Source organism: Scomber scombrus, chromosome 20, assembly GCF_963691925.1.
Source record: "Scomber scombrus chromosome 20, fScoSco1.1, whole genome shotgun sequence".
In the NCBI taxonomy this organism is placed as follows: domain Eukaryota; kingdom Metazoa; phylum Chordata; class Actinopteri; order Scombriformes; family Scombridae; genus Scomber; species Scomber scombrus.
Window position 1 is genome coordinate 22883016 of NC_084989.1, and position 17592 is coordinate 22900607.

General features: G+C 42.2%; 1 protein-coding gene across 1 annotated transcript; it reads left to right on the forward strand.

Annotated features, from left to right (window-relative positions):
• The first annotated feature begins 1412 nt into the window (after positions 1–1412).
• Positions 1413–15132, forward strand: lipib (lipase, member Ib). The gene is given in 13 exon segments (XM_062441420.1): positions 1413–1464; positions 6430–6821; positions 7590–7698; positions 8357–8458; positions 10323–10412; positions 11029–11171; positions 11173–11197; positions 12005–12094; positions 12933–13041; positions 14079–14086; positions 14089–14192; positions 14194–14252; positions 15039–15132. Coding segments are annotated over 13 exon segments (1377 nt in total).
• The last annotated feature ends 2460 nt before the right edge of the window (positions 15133–17592 follow it).

The following is a 17592-nucleotide window of genomic DNA, read 5'->3' on the forward strand; positions in this document are numbered from 1 at the left end:
GGCCACCTCCCAGGCTTCTATGTCCATGTTTACTTTCTCTATTTCCGCTTCTCTCTGTGTTGTATTGTAATATAAACATCTATTTTTATTTAACTGTGTTTTTATAACTTTTTAACATTACAGAAGCTGAAATTATAACCACAGTGTATTTATGGACTAAACAAAGAAGTCAATCATCACTCCTGAACAAGCTTGTTTTTCTGTGTTATTCTGTCAATAAATTGAATCCACAGATACAATATTTAATGTAGAGCTGCTACAATTAGATATTTAATCATTAAGTAATTAATGATTAAATTAATTGCCATGTATCTGGATAATAGATTCATCATTTTGAGCTATCTCTTTTGACTGTTCCTTCTTTCCTCCCTTTCTTTTCCTTCCTCCCTTTCTTCCTTCTCTCCTTACTTCCTTCCTCTTTTCCTCCCTCCCTCCTTACTCCTTTCCTCCTTCCTCTTTTCCTCCCTCCCTCCCTCTCTCCTTTCTTTCCTTCCTTCCTCCTTTCCTTCCTCCCTCCCCCCTTACTCCTTTCCTCCTTCCTTCCTTCCTCCTTACTCTTTTCCTTCCTCCCCCCCCCCTCCTTACTCCTTTCCTCCTTCCTTCCTTCCTCCTTACTCTTTTCCTTCCTTCCTTACTCCCTCCCTCCTTACTCCTTTCCTTCCTTCCTCCCTTCCTTCCTTGACCTGAGGACATATTTTTCATGTGTGAATTTCATGACAGAGGGAAACACTTAGAGGGAATCTGATGCTAAAAAGACTGTAAATGTGTCAGATATCACTTGATATGACTAACTCACACTGATGAAGCTCAATAGAAGCTGATCATCTACTTTTAAATGACTGTGTGGAACAATATGAAGAGGAGGAATGATTACAGCGAGGAGACACCTGACTGTTTGTTTTAAGACAGTTGGATTGCAAATCCCCGTGCGAGGTTAATTAATCTGTGTGCTAGGATTAGCGATCCGTTCCCATCGTTTGTTAAGTTGTTCCTAACATCAATATTTATTACTAGCACGTGACTTTTAGAGATCTGTAAACCCTCTAATATTAACCTACACTAACCTTTCTGTTCCTTGTCTATCTACTCCGTCTTCTGCTTGTTTCAGCTACTTTCTCTCTCTCTCTCTCTCTCTCTCTCTCTCTCTCTCCTTCTCTTTCTGTCTCCACCTCTCCATCCCCTCCAGAAACTGATCCTTACACTGTAAAGAGAAGACGCCTCCCTCCTTGTTTCTCACACCAATCCCTCCTTTCGTCCAATCAGTCCCTCTTTCCCTTCACTCTGCGTCCAGACCTCCTTCTCTCTCTCTCTCTCTCTCCCTCCCTCTCCCTCTCTCTCTCTTTGCCATGCACTCCTCTGTATCTTCTCTATCATTCCCTTCTGCGTGTCTGTGTGGCCGTTTGGTTGGAAGGATGCTGCCCTGCAGACTGCTGGGTCTGCTGGGACTCCTCATGCTCTGCAAAGGTAAGAACAACTACACCGATTCTGTTTATTTAACCTTAAAAAGTGGAGTTTCTGATCAGTGTGACACTTTAAATGTGCTTATCATGCAGTCCTAATCTTTAAAGGGACTGATTGTGCAGGATAAAAATACCCACAAACATGCAATATATGTAAATCTATATATGTGTGTGTGTGTGTGTGTGTGTGTGTGTGTGTGTGTGTGTGTGTGTGTGTGTGTGTGAGAGACTGCAGACAGAAACAGCTTAGTGAAGTATAGAAAGAACAGATTATATAAAGGAATCCTTCACCTCCATTCGCTCCTGTTTAAAATGGAAAAGCCTGTTTTCTGCTTCTGTGTAGTGGTGATAAAAGTAAATATACAGTGTGTGTGTGTGTGTGTGTGTGTGTGTGTGTGTGTGTGTGTGTGTGTGTGTGTGTGTGTGTGTGTGTGTGTGTGTGTGTGTGTGTGTGTCGGGCTGCTGGATTGGGGCCATTTCCTCTCGGGCCAGGCTCCCTCCCTCCCTCCCTCCCTCCCTCCCTCCCTCCCTCCCTCCCTCCCTCCCTCCCTCCTCCTTTTTTTGATTGACAGCTGTAATCACCTCTTGTGTTGGAGCGAGGTGGAGATAAGAGTTTTTTTTATAGCAGACTGATCCTATTGAGGGCAGTGTCGCTCTCATGTGTGCTAATTGCAGAGAGGAGATCACCGAGCGTCAGCCATCGGAAACCCCGATGCTAAAACTGAAGCTAAACTAAATCACAGCGTTGTTACAATGTATGTCAGGTGGAGACAAACGGCGTCCAAATCAGCTGATTATGTCCCTGGATGTGTAAATAAGAAGCTGTTTTCCACACATTACAACTTAATGAAGTAATAATATGTTAATGTTGAAGTTTCTCTGCAGCCAAGTGGCTAAAAAAACCCAATAAATGCAACTTTAAACGTCCTTAATAAGAATAATAACTTTATCTGTATAGCACCTTTAATACAAGTAAGTGTTTAACAACTAATTAATTACACACATAAAGTGATTCACATTAACCCTCCCGTTGTCCTCAAGTCAAGGAAGGAAGGGAGGGAGAAAGAAGGAAAGGAGGAAGGAGGGAGGGAAAGAAGGAAAGGAGGGAGGGAGGAAGAAAGAAGTAAAAGGAGGAAGAAAGAAGTAAAAGGAGGAAGGAAAGGAGGAAGGAAGGGAGGAAGAAGGAAGGAAAGAAGGGAGGAAGGAAAGAGGGAAGGAAAGAAGGAAGGAAGGACGGAGGAAAGAAGGAAGGAGGGAGGGAGGGAGGGAGAAAGGAAAAGAGGAAGGAAGGGGGGAAGGAAAGAAGGAAGGGAGGAAGGAAGAAGGAATGAAAGGAGGGAGGAAGGAAAGGAAGGAAGGAAGGACGGAGCAAAGAAGGAAGGAGGGGAGGAGGAAGGACAGAAGGAAGGAAGGAAGGGAGGAAAGAAGGAACAGTCAAAACAGACGGGGTCAATTTGACCCAGGAGGACGACACGCAGGTTAAAAGGAGCATAAAGCGATGTTAACCCTTTCCATTCTGTTCATATTCTGACTCATTAATAGTCTCTACACTAATTAACATTCATAAATTCCTCCATCAGTCATTAATAAGTGTTTAATTAATCTTTCTGTTTGATTAATCTCATGGAAACAAAGACATTTAAAATCCGTATTTTATGGTCCAAGAGAACAATGATGAATACAACATGATTTTAATGCTGATTTTTGATTATTCAGGTCAAATTTGTACATTTGCATATATAGAAATGTGCATAAATGATGCATTTTATTTCCATAATTGTATACTGTGGGTCACATTAGTTAAAGTGCAGCTAATAGAAATGTGTATATGGTGTTTTTACAGCTGTCAACTGTAAAAAAAAAAAAAAAAAAAAGGGTCAAATTAGGGTTAAAAAAAGAAAATAAGCAATTGAATGCTGATAAATCATTGTCACCCAAATTTCATCAGCTGTTCTGCTCCTAATTTAGGTGATTTGTTGAATAATATCTAGCAGCCTAACAGGAATCTTAAGGTGATATTTGAGGCTAAAACGTCTTAAAATCTCTAAAACTAATACATTTTATTAGTTGCTGATTAACAAAAAATTGTATATATTTAAATCTGTTCTCTGCTTGATTAATGCATTTTACTCAGGTGTCTTTTTACAACTTACTACTGGAATCACCCTTGTTTATTCCTCCCAATACTCCAATATTAGCCCTCCTGTCACTTTTTAAAGTCCTTAAACAGCCTTTGCACCTTTATAGATCTTTGCGTGCTTTCTCAGCCGGATGTTAGCGCTGCTGATTACTGCAGGTCACAGTTTGAGGATATCAAGGCTCTGACTGCACGATATATCTGCCTTTTAAACCTCTAAATCTCTTTGTAAAAGCATTTGGAAATGTTTGATATTTGCTTTTATTTATTTGATTCTTATCATTTTAATATTTCTACTTTCTTTTTTTGTCTCGTCTGGTGAGCATTGTGAAGAAAAGCGCTATAAATAATATTTAGTAATAATTTATTTCAGTAAACTGGAGCCATGATGATAATAATGAGTATTTTAGTTTATTTTGTGAAGAAAAGCAGATTTTTTTATGACTTGCACAGCGGCTCTAAAGTTGTAATTTTTTTGTTTTTACCTCAAAGAAAACTTAAAGACACAAACTCTCTTAAATCACTCCTACATGCCTCTTATAGGACTCAATCTGTGCACTTCTTGCAGTCAGCTGTGGGAATAAAGCAGGTATTTAGTGTGAATATCAGCGTGTAAAGGTCAGCACACAGACTAAAGGACACTTTAAATAGGCTAAAGATTCTCTGTCAGCTAGCGACTGCCAGCTTAATCCTCACATCATGGAGCTAAAGACGCCCAAACAGAGTCACTGTCACTTGCTGTGAAACCGAAAAGAACTGATCCGGCAGGTTCAGACTCATTTAACTGGGGCTGACCTTTGACCTGGCACTGAGCAGTTGGGGTCAGAGGGGGAAACGTTAAGCAACGTGTAGATCAACAGCACGCTAATCGATAATAACCCATAAGTATTAAAAAGGAGTTTATGCTGAATATTTATCACTGTGTTACAACGAATGATGTCATATCTTATTCTTCGTTTATCACTGGCACAGGGGGGTCAAACATGAGGCCCGTGGGCCAGAACCGGCCCACCGAGGGGTCAATCCGGCCCACTTTCCTTCCTGTGTTCTTTTCCTTCCTTCCTTCCATCTTTCCTATCTCCCTTTCTTCCTTCTGTCCTTCTATCTTTCTTCCTTCTGTCCTTCCTTCCATCTTTCCTTCCTCCCTCTCTTCCTTCTGTCCTTCCTTCCTTTCTTCCATCTTTCCTTCCTGTCTACTTTTCCTTCCTTCCTTCCTTTCACCCTTCCTTCCTTCTGTCCTTCCATCTGTCCTTCCTCCCTTCAATCTGTCCGTCCATCCTTTCTTTCTTCCCTTCCTCCCTTTCTTCCATCTTTCCTTCCTGTCTTCTATTCATTCCTTCCTTCCTGGCTCTTGAATGGAAATGAGTCTGACCCCCTTACACTAGCACAACCTGTATCTATAGCAACCATAGAACAACCTGTATCTATAGCAACCATAGAACACAACCTGTATCTATAGCAACCATAGAACAACCTGTATCTATAGCAACCATAGAACAACCTGTATCTATAGCAACCATAGAACACAACCTGTATCTATAGCAACCATAGAACCACCTGTATCTATAGCAACCATAACCCAATCTGATGGTCTGTCTGTGCATTATATTCCTCATACAAGTGCTAAAGATTGACCTAAAAGTTAAATAAGTTAAATATTTAGTTTTTAACCAGATATCATGACACAAAGTGAACTCTACCAAACAGTTGAACAGACCTATAAAAGGGTTAAAGTGAACTTTTAACCAATTAACTAACTAATCATTGCAGCTCTAATATAAATAGACTGTTACGAAAGAGTTGAACTATCACATTATCAGAGTGACGTACATGCATCAAAGTTGTTTTTTCTTCTGAATGTTTGTTGGTTATGATGTTTTAGTAAACTTTTATATAACTTTATCAGAGACTGTAAAGACATGTTCTACTATAACAGCAGTTTGGTTTGTGTCTTCTTCTTCTTCAGAAACCTTTGACCTCATCGTGTGTTTGTTCATGACGTGTCACTCAAGACATTTGTTACCTCGTGACAGTCTGAGGCTGAAAGAACAGAAAAAAAAAGTGTAGAAATCAATCACTTCTTTTAACTAACAAAGACAGATAAGTGAGGCTGATCGTGTTAAGTCCAGACGAGGACCTTTGTCATTCCTCATCGGTCTCTTCTCTTATTTCCTGTTGTCTTTCTGGACAGGTCAAATAAAAATACCTTTAAAAAGATACATAAAGTTAAAGGGCCAATATAGCGTGAAGTCGCAAGGATAAACTCAGCTTTAACAGGAAGTATATATTAGTTAAAACCAATGGCCATGGTCAAATTTAGGTATTATCACTATGTATTCTCTTTATTCTAATTAACCTAAAAGGATTTCAGGATGTTCAGGTTAAAGTTTCCCCTCACTTAACAATTACCATGATCACACAACCTTTAACTTTCCTGTTGTCCTCAGGTCAAGGAAGGAAAGGAGCAAAAGGATAAGGAAGGGAGGAAAGAAGGAAGGAAGGAAAGGAGGAAGGAAAGGGAGGAAAGACGGATGAAAGAAGGAAGGAAGGAAGGAAAGGAGGGAGGAAGGGAGGGAGGAAAGGAAAAAAGGAAGGACGGAGGAAAGAAGGAAGGAGGGAGGAAGGGAGGAAAGAGAGGAAGGAAAGACAGACAGAAGGACTGACGGAAGGAAGGAAGGGAGGAAATAAGGAACAGTCAAAACAGACAGGATCAATTTGACCCGGGAGGACGACATGAAGGATATTTTTGTGTATTTCTGGACGGGATCTTTAAGCATGTGAGGTTCATTTTTTCTCGATTTGACACAAAATGTCGCCCGTGTTGTTGTTCAGGTCAAGGCGAGAGCGGCGCCGGCGAGTCCTGCGATAACTTCACGGACCTGAACTTCTCCCACTGCTTCATGGGAACCAGTCTGTATGTCCGGCTGCTGCTCTACACTCGCTCCAACCTGGACTGCGGCCGCGAGCTCAACCACCACCACCCGTCTTCGCAGCCGCTCTTCGACCTGTCCCGCCCCTCCGCCTTCGTCATCCACGGCTACCGGCCCACCGGAGCGCCCCCTATCTGGATCGACCACATCGTCCACCTGCTGGCCGAGCAGGAGGACATGAACATCATCGTGATGGACTGGAACAAAGGAGCCGCCAACGTCAACTACTTCACCGCTGTGACCTACACGAGGGACGCGGCCCTCAACCTGACCGGCTTCATCATGACAATGCAGGTGAGCACATAATAATTCAGGGCTGGGCGATATGTCACGATATATTAGACCAAACTCCTCGATATCGAGATTGCAGGAGATGTAGAGATGACTGTTTTACAAAATATTTACACTATAAATGTTTGATAAATAATCATCAGTAATGTGGATATAATGACAAAGTGGATGAAAGATAAATAACAGAACAGCTAGAACAGTCTAGTAAGTTCAGAAAAGCAAGGAAGAAAGGAAGGAAGGGAGGGAGGAAGGGAGGGAGGGTGGAAGGAAGGAAGGAAGGAAGGGAGGATGGAAGGAAGGAAGGAAGGAAGGAAAGGAAGATGGAAGGAAGAAAGCAAGAAAGGAAGGAAGAAAGTAGAAAGGAAGGAAGGAAGGAAAGTGGGCCAGATTGGACCCCTTGGCTGGCCAGTGCTGGCCCACGGGCCTCATGTTTGACACCCCTGCTTTAGATATGAGTTTTTCAAGCTGTTGTGAAGTTCTGCTGCCCCAAGTGGCCAAAAAAAACAATTAATGCAACTTTAAAGCAGCTTTAAATTATATTTTTTTAATAATAATATACTATGTGAGCTGTCAGTGTTTAATTATCAGAGACTCTGCAGCTCCTCTCTACTTTACAAAGCTTTATAGTTGAGTTTCAGCTCATTGTTTAGTGTTACTACCTGCTCAGCACCAAACAGCAAACACACACAGTTAAGATCAGAGCTGAAAGACAAATGAAAAGAGAGTACCTGAAATGTAACGGTGAGTCTTTTGAATGCTGTGTGTCTGCAGGAGGAAGGAGCCTCTCTGAGCTCAGTTCACCTGATCGGAGTCAGTCTGGGAGCTCACCTGGCCGGATACGTAGGAGCCAACCTGAAGGGAAAGATCGGACGCATCACAGGTAAAAGAGTCAGGATAGATAAGAGATTAAGTTGTCAAACATTTGCAGGAATTAATGATCTAATTTGGCTTTGGTTTTTGGACATTTTTGGCTCCATGTAACTGATATTAACCCTTTACATACTGTTCATATTCTGACTCATAATTAGTCTCTACAACCAACTCACATTCATAAATTCCCAATCAGTCATTAATAATAAGTGTTTGATTAAGAGAAAAAGAACCGCCAGAACCGGCCCACAGAGGGTCCAATCCGGCCCACTTTCCTTCCTGTCTTCTTGTCCTTACTTCCTTCCTTCCTCCATCCCTCCCTTTCTTCCATCTCTCTTTCCTGTCTTATTTTCCTTTCTTTCGTCCTTCCTCCTTCCTTTCGTCTGTCCTTCCTTCCTTCCTGTCTTATTTTCCTTTCTTCCATCCTTCCTTCCGTCCTTCCCTTTTTCCTTCCTGTCTCCTTTTTCTTTCTTCTGTCCTTCCTTCCATATTTCCTTCCTTCCATCTTTCCTTCCTTCCTTCCTTCCATCTTTCTATCCTTCCTCCCTTCCATCTTTCCTTCCTTCCTTTCCTCTTTTTAATGATCCGGCCCACATGAGATCAAATCGTGCTGTATGTGGCCCTTGGATTAAATGAGTTTGATCTTCAGTCTCTTGTATCTCTTCCAGGTTTGGACCCAGCAGGACCGATGTTCACCAGCTCACTGCCAGACCAGAGGTTGGACCCATCAGACGCCATGTTTGTTGACGTTCTTCACACCGACATGAACTGTGAGCATCTGAACCCACTTTTATACTGATAATTAATAACCTCACAGGGTTGTGTTGGAGAAATTAGTCGATTGTGAGCTATTAACCTTCGTGTTGTCTGTTTTGACTGTTCCTTCTTTCCTCCCTTCCTTCTGTCTTCCTTTCCTTCCTCTCTCTTTCCTCCCTTCCTTCCTCCATCCCCCTTTTTTCCTTCCTTCTTTCATTCCTTCCCTCCTTCCTTCTTTCCTTCCTCCATCCTCATTCCTTCTTTCCTTCCCTCCCTCCTCTCTTTCTTTCTTCCCCTCCCTTCCTTCTTTCCTCTGTCCTTCTTTCCTTCCTTGCTCCCTCCCTCCCTCCCTCCCTCCCTCCCTCCTACCTGCCTTCCTTCCTTCTTTCCTCCGACCTTCCTTCCTTCCTCCCTCCTTTCATTCCTTCCCTCCTTCCTCCCTTCTTCCTCCCTCCCTCCCTTCTTCCTCCCTCCCTCCCTTCCTTCCTCCCTCCTTTCCCTTCTTCTTCCTCCCTCCCTCCCTTCCTTCCCGTCCTTGACTCGAGGACAACAGGAGGGTTAAATTAATCGACAATTATCTTGGTATCCAGTAATTGTTGAGTCTTTTTTTAAAGAAAAAAAATGTCCAAATTTTCTGATTCCAGCCTTCTTTAATGTGAATATTTTCTGTGTTTTTTAATCCTTTATGACAGTAAACTAACAGACACAAACATGCTCCAAAAACGGTTCTAATTTTACTTTACAAAGAGAGAGAGAGAGAGAGAGAGAGAGAGAGAGAGAGAGAGAGAGAGAAGAGAGAGAGATATTAGCCCAACAGCAGCGCCTATCTGGTCCAGAGAAGTAAATTAAAAAAAAAGAAAACTAGAACTCACCGATGATTTGTAGAATTAAATCCAACCTGCGATCCTTCATGATGAAAAAGGCACCCGAAGCAGGTCCGCAATCATATCTTTATCTACCGATCTTGCCGTTAAATCAAACGCCACCGTTCCAGAATAACAGACTGTACGTCATCACGCACCTGCCCATGGGCCAATCAGCAGAGCTCATTTGAATGACGATGCCCAGGCCAGCACTAGGGCGTTCTGTCAGTAACACATCAAAATTTGATTGGCTGATGATAAGGTCACTCAACGTTACACACCCAATAGCAGCGTCCAGCTCGATCAGAGGCTACCAATGCAACTTAAAGGAGCTGTGATGCGTTTAAAGGACATAGGAGATTTGATCTCCACAAAATATAACCATTCGTTTTCTGGATAAAGTTGCATACTGAACAAGTAATTGACTCCAGATACATTTCAGAATGACCTTTTAATTATGGAAAAAACAGAAAAAATAAATTTTTGACAGGGCTAGCAGTGCTAGCCTTGCTGCCTCTGACTGCACACCACTGATATTAGATGACATCATTGTGGGCTTTTGGGAAACAGTAACCTCAAATATATATCATCTGCTACTGTGATAACTCACAAGAATAATGCTGCAGAATATCTGATTAATTTGTCAGTTTTTATGTCATTGTTTTTATTCATAAACAGAAATATCCTAAAACTGCACCTTTCCTCCGAGAATTGAACTTTTAAAATCACTCAAGCAATAAATAACTAAACCATTATAAAACTCTATTCCCTGAAACCTCTGACTGATCTCTGTTTTCTTCTTTTTTACCTTATTTATTTTAATTATGTTCTTATTATTTTCATATGTAATTTATGATGTAATTTTCTTGTTGTTGTTTTTTTTCTGACATTTTGTGGCCCAAACAACTAATAAATTAACCGGGAAACTTTATATATTAATCATCAGCTGGAGTCTTATTTATAACACTTAATATCTGACACTTGACACTGAGTCTATATTCTGTCTGTTTTCTAGCGTTCGGTCTCAATGGAGCTCACGGTCACATCGACTTCTACGCTAACGGAGGAGCTGACCAACCAGGGTGTCCCAAAACCATCTTCTCAGGTAAACACACACACACACACGCACACACACACACCACTCACACACGCAAACACACACACAGGGTTTCTGTGGTGATAATCTCAATCTCTTTCCTTCCTTCCTTCCTTCCTTCCTTCCTTCCTTCCTTCTTTCATCCCTCCCTCCTTCTCTATTTCTTTCCTCCCCCCTACCTTCCTTCCTTCCTTCTTTCCTCCGTCCTTCCTTCCTTCCTTTCCTTCCTCCCTCCTACCTTCCTTCCTTCCTTTCCTTCCTCCCTTCCTTCTTTCCTTTCCTCATTTCCTTCCTCCCCTCCTTCCTTCCTCTCTCCTACCTTCCTTCCTTCCTTTCCTTCCTCCCTTCCTTCTTTCCTTTCCTCATTTCCTTCCTTCCTTCCATCCCTCCTTCCTTCTTCCTCCCTTCCTTCCTTCTCCCTCCCTTCGTTCCTTCCTTGACTCGGGGACAACAGGAGGGTTAAGTTTAATTCATAATGAGCTTAAAAGTTCTTTAAAAGTCTTAAATTTAACTTGTTCAAACCTGCAGAAAAACCTCTCACACACACACAAACACACACACACAAACACACAAATACACACACACACACACACACTCATTGAAGTGTTGTGTCTCTCTCCTACAGGGAAGTCTTATTTCGTGTGTGACCACCAGCGCTCGGTGTTCCTGTTCCTTTGCTCTCTGAACCGGACCTGCAGCCTCACCGGGTATCCCTGCTCGTCCTACAGCGACTTCCTGGACGGGAGGTGTCTGCAGTGCGAAGCCTTTAAAACCCGCTTCCTGTCCTGTGCTCGGTACGTTTCACCATCATCATCATCAGCTCGTCACTTACCCTTAAACATAGAAACAGGTTGCAGGGTTTGAGGGAAAAGTGTGAAGCTGTCTTTGGCTTTTTAAATTCCTCAATATGATTTTTATATTTCCTTCGTTCTTCTCCTCCTTCCCTCTTTCTTTCCTCACTTCCTTCCTTCCTTCCTTCCTTCCTCCTTTCCTTCCTTCCTTCCTTCCTTCCTTCCTCTTTTCCTCCCTCCCTCCCTCCTTACTCCTTTCCTTTCCTTCTTTCCTTCCTTCCTTCCTTCTTTCCTCCCTTCCTCTCTTCCTTCCTTCCTCCTGTCCCTCCTTCCACCTTTCCTTCCTCCCTTCCTTCTTTCCTCCCTTCCTTCCTTCCTTCCTTCCTTCCTACTTCCTTCCTCCCTCCCTCCCTCCTTACTCCTTTCCTTCCTCGTTCCTTCCTCCCTTCCTTCCTTCCTTCCTTCCTCCTGTCCCTCATTCCACCTTTCCTTCCTCCCTTCCTTCTTTCCTCTCTTCCTCCTGTCCCTCCTTCCACCTTTCCTTCCTCCCTTCCTTCTTTCCTCACTTCCTTCCTTCCTTCCTTCCTACCTTCCTTCCTCATTTCCTTCCTCCCTCCCTCCTTACTCCTTTCCTTCCTCATTCCTTCCTTCCTTCTTTCCTCCCTTCATTCCTTCCTTCCTTCCTTCCTTCCTTCCTTCCTTCCTTCCTTCCTTCCTTCCTTCCTCCCTTCCTCCTGTCCTTCCTTGACCCGAGGACAACAGCAGGGTTAATGTCCTGATGTCTGATCAGCTGTGTGCTCTCACCTGCAGGTTATGATGTCAGCCAATGGAAAGACACCCTGCTGCAGCTGGGACAAACCAAAGTGTTCTTCAGCACCACGTCCATGCTGCCGTACAGGAGTGAGTCCAACACACAACACACATTCTTGTTTTTCCACCAATGTCTTGTGTTGCCGTGACGATTCACAGAAAAAGAATTTCTGTAGTAGCACACATGACAGTAAAGTTTGAATTGAACTGAATTGAGGTGCATGGAAAGAAATGGCCAATCATCTCAAACATTTAATTCAAGGCAATAATTGGTTGCTCTTTTGGTTAATTTTCGGAGCAGAGTCTGCACCTCCAGGCGGACTCTCTCCAGGTCTGCTGACAGTCGGCTCGAGGCCTTTGTGGACTTGATGAATCGTGGGTTTGAAACACGCCTGCAAAGTCCTGCAGAGTCAGCAAGTATGGTGAAGTCCAGACATTTGGATTCAGCCTTATAGCGGCTCAAGGAAGGAAGGAAGGAAGGAAGGAAGGAAGGAAGGAAGGAAGGAAAGAAGGAAGGAAGGAAGGAAGGAAGGAAGGAAGGAAGGAAGGAAGGAAGGAAGGAAGGAAGGAAGGAAGGAAGGAAGGAAGGAAGGAAGGCTTTTGGCTTTTGGCTTTGGCTTTTGGCTTTTATTATATAAATTGCAAAGGAAAATTTAAGTTTTGGTGCTAGAATAATAAAATCAGTTGCTTCTTCAGTCCACTAGCTGGCACTAGTTAGTTTTCTGGTGACAGTCAGCGTTTTCCTTTGCAGGTGAAAAAAGGTTATGAATTGCAATATATCGCAATATATTTAAAATCGCAATAATATCGTATCGTGGAGCCTTCTGGTGATTCCTACCTCTATAGTATACATGGTGTGTTTTGAGGGGCTGATGATTTGGGATTTTTTCAGTATGAGCGCTGACTGTCTGCTTCCTGTGTGGTGCAGAGCTGAGCTACAGAGTGGACATGGTGACTTGGAACCAGTACCTCCGCTGGGGGGTCGTCTACATCCGGCTGCACAGCGGCAGAACCTACACGGAGGCTCGGATAGACCAGTGAGTCCCTCAGTCCTGCACCTAAAAAACAATCACACACACACACACACACACACACACACACACACACACACACACACACACACACACACACACACACACACACACACACACACACACACACACACACACACACACACACACACACACACACACACACACACACACACACACACACACACACACACACACATCTGACTGGCTGGAACAAAGCAGTAGAGTTCAGATCTCCCCCTTTAATCTACTAAGATTAGGAGCAATGGACACACTTTGATGTTTATTTTTTCTCTGTTTAGAAACTTTTAATTTACTAACTTTTGCTTCTTGTTGTCGTTCATATTCATGCAGTTACATTCAGATCCAAATCAAAGGAATTACTTAACCCTCCTGTTGTCCTCGAGTCAAGGAAGGAAGGGAGGAAGAAGGAAGGGAGGAGGAAGGGAGGAAGGAAGGAAGAGAGGAAGAAGGAAGGGAGTAAGAAGGAAGGAAAGGAGGAAGGGAGGAAGGGAGGAAGGAAGGGAGGAAAGGAGGGAGGAAGGAAAGGAGGGAAGGAAGGAGGAAAGGAAAGACGGGAGGAAGAAGGAAGGAACGGAGGGAGAGAGGGAGGGAGGGAGAAAGGAAGGAAGGAAGGAAGGAGGGAGGGAAGGAAGGGAAGGAAGGGAAGGAAGGAAAGGAGGGAGGAAGGAAGGAGGGAAGGAAGGAGGGATGGAGGAAAGAAGGAAGGAGGGCGAAAGGAAAAGAGGAAGGGAGGAAGGAAGGAAAGAAGGACAGAGGAAAGAAAGAGAGAAGGAGGGAGGGAGAAAGAAGGAAGGGAGGAAGGAAAGGAAGGAGGGAAGGAAAGAAGGAAGGGAGGAAGGAAAGGAAGGAGGGAAGGAAAGAAGGAGGGAAGAAAGGGATAAAAAAAAAATTCTCTTGACAGCAGGAGGAATTCTCACAATAATATCACATAATTAATCTGCTATAATGAGAATAATGATGCTGTTATCTTGCAAAAAAAATGGTATAAAATACAACTATCGCCCTCTCTTCCCTCTCAGTAAGCTCATCCGTTCGAGCAGTACACCTCCACCCGCCTGCTGGCTCAGTTCGACGAGGATCTGCAGCCCATCCAGAAGATCTCCCTCCGCATCAACACCGGCAACGTGATCGGCCCCGCGTTACAAAATCAGACTCCTGAGGATTCGCTTCACGCCGCTGGATCGTCCCGAGAGGTCAGACCGAGGAGACTTTTAGCTGATTTTTGATTTAAACTACAAGTAACCAGCATCTGGATCTTGCTTCTCTCTTTTTTGATTGTTACTCAAACTCTTAAAAGCTTTTATTTCTCCCTTAAACTTCCAATTAAACAGGATATAACATGTTTATTTTCTGACTTTAAATACACAAAGCTCTAAAACGTGAGGTGAAAGTGTGTAAAGTTGTGAAATCCTGCTACTATAGTTAGTTTGTGGGGCTCTTAAAGAGACAGGCACTTAAAAAACCGCCTGTTTCAGACAGAGGCTGAACTGAGCGGCTGCATAAAGGACCAGTAGAAGATAAATAAGGAGTTTTTAACTGGAAATCATGCAAAGATATTCCAGTAGAGACACAGAATATTAATATAGAGCTGGAGATGTTATATCCCCTTAAGTCTAAACTTTTTGAATTATTTAAACCTTTAAATTCCTATAAAAAGGAGATATTTATTTCAACCAAAGAACTTTTGTAGTTTTTGGCTATATTACCAATAAAGTTGAGTGTTTCTCTCTGAATCCATAAAGAATATTACTTTCATTAAGATATTTCATCAAATGATTATAAACTACTTTTTCTAAAACCTTGGAAGAACTTGGTAGGATGGATATCGGCCTATAATTGGAAAATAAGGAGGAATCATCTGCTTTAAAAAGGGGGGATTACTACTTTAGAGTTTGCTCACATATATATTTGTATGATCTTGTTTGTATTCATCCTTTAATTATGTGTAATGTCTCTTTATGTACTTTCCTCTCCACCAGGCCTCTGATGTGCCGCTTCGACATCATCATGGAGGAGAACATGGAGGTGGCGTTTCGTCCTTTACCCCTGCGCCTCCCGCCTCTAACCCTCTGACCCAGACACTCCTCCTCTTCCTCTTCCTCTTCTTCCTCTTCCTCCTCTTCTTCTCCTTCCTCTCAACACATGAAACTCACCTGAAACCCTGCTGGAGGACACACAGACGTCCTGCAGGGTCGAGCTGCAGGGGTCCGAAGAGAAGAGTCGCAGTCTCCTCATTGGCTGATGAAGATGAAGGTGAAGATGAAGAAGGAGCCGGTGCTGCGGATTAGATGGACATTATATACATGCAGTCTATGATGGACACACAGGTGGAAGAGAAAGTGCAGCGTGATTAAAGTCACGTCTCTGCAGGTACGGACGAGATTTAAAATGAGATTACAGACAAAAGCTGCTGCAGGAGAGATTTACATGAACATTAAGATCTCTCTATTAATCTCTCTTTATTTCTGCATGTTTCTGAGTAACTGGAGTGAAACTGTCAGCAGAGAAAATCTATCAATCAATACACAAAACACACAAATCAGCAACACACTAAATAATGATTTTAAGGACAGAAAGGCGTTTAAAATCGATTTAACCCTCCTGTTGTCCTCGAGTCAAGGAAGGAAGGAAGGAAGGGAGGAAGAAGGAAGGAAATGAGGAAGGAAAGGAAGGAAGGAAGGTAGGAGGGAGGGAGGAAGGAAGGAGGGAAGGAAGGAAATGAGGAAAGGAAAGAAGGAAGGAAGGTAGGAGGGAGGAAGGAAAGGAAGGAAGGAAGATAGGGGGAGGAAAGAAAGAGAGAAGGAGGGAAGGAGGGAAGGAAGGAAGGTAGGAGGGAGGAAGGAAAGGAAGGAAGGAAGGTAGGGGGGGAGGAAAGAAAGAGAGAAGGAGGGAAGGAAGGAAGGGAGGGAGGAAGGATGGACAGAAGGAAGGATGAAAGGGGGAGGGAGGGAGGAAGGAAGGAAGAGAGGAAAGAAAACAGACGGGGTCAATTTGACCCGGGAGGAAGACACAAAGGTTAACATCATCATTCATATGACTCTGTGTTACTGTTTCCTGAGCAGCATGTGTCTCATAATTTGTGGATTTTAAATGAAGAAAATTCTCCTTCACTTATTTAAACTCTCATAAATAAACCAGCGAAGGAGCTAAAAATATAATATAACAAAACTGAAAGCAGAGCGGCTTTTTTAAGCTTGATATTGGAGATAAATGAACAAACACATATCAAATATTTAACTATTGTTTACATGATCTACTCTTTTTCTTTTTCTATTCTTTTTTATTGTTATGCACTTTGAGTGAAAGGTGCAATATAAATAAATTAGGGCCTGACTGATATCGATATTAGGGATTTAAAAAATTCCAATATCAATATATCGGCCGATAATCTTACACATACAGAATATGAACATAAAATGAACATATTTTAGTATAGTAGTAGTTATCAAACATTTGTGACAAAGGAGGCTGTAATAAATAATTAAACACATACAACAACAACAAAAATGCATGCATGTATATATTAAACTTGCTTTAAGAAAAAGGATTAAATATACATAAAGTTGCCGATATAACTTAAAAAATATATTTGTGCATATCGGACAACATATATCAGCCGACAGATATATCAGTCAGGCTCTAATTTATACAAAGTGTATTTTATTATTATAATTATTAAAAAAGCATGATATACTTACAGTATATAATGAGCTGCAGGAATCTACCAATTAACTGATGAACATTAAAATGTCCTTACGTGAATTTATTGGTGATAAAAAACAAAATATAACATAGTGTAATAATTAAACACTCTAAAAGAAGCCTTTTGATACTTTAAATATATTTAGCTGATTATGCTTATATGCACATTTTGAATTCAGGATTATTTTTACTCTTACTGAAGTAAAGGATCTGAATATTTTCTTCCATCTGAACTGTTGATTAGTTTCACTTCAGCTACACAGATGATTAAAGTAAAGCCTCTTTTTTTTTTTTTTTTTTTTAAAGTGCCTTAAACCAGCAGTTTGTTCCCTTCCTCGTCTCCTACGGTTGTAAAGTTGTCTCTTAAAGCCCGAGTTTAAAGATTAAATGAAGTATTTACCAAAGAAAGTAATGTAATAAAAGGCGGAGGAGATCTGAAAGCTGCTGATTGGACAACGATGCTGCGATGAAGTTTGTTCAGAGTAAAATAAAAAACAGTTATAAGCTTTTATACTGACGGTAGTTCTGAGATACATGAGTTTTATTCTAATATAAAAACAAGATAATCAACAGTATGCAGAACTACAGGTAACAAGTTTAACCTTTGTGTCGTCCTCCCGGGTCAAATTGACCCCGTCTGTTTTGACTGTTCCTTCTTTCCTCCCTTCCTTCCTTCCGTTTATCCTTCTTTCCTCCCTCCCTCCTTCTCCTTCTTTCCTTCCTCTCTCTTTCCACCCTCCATCCCCGTCTTCCTTCCTTCTGTCCTTCCTTCCTCCCTCCTTCCTTCTTTCCTTTCCTCTTTTCCTCCCTTCCTCTTTTCCTTTCTCCCTC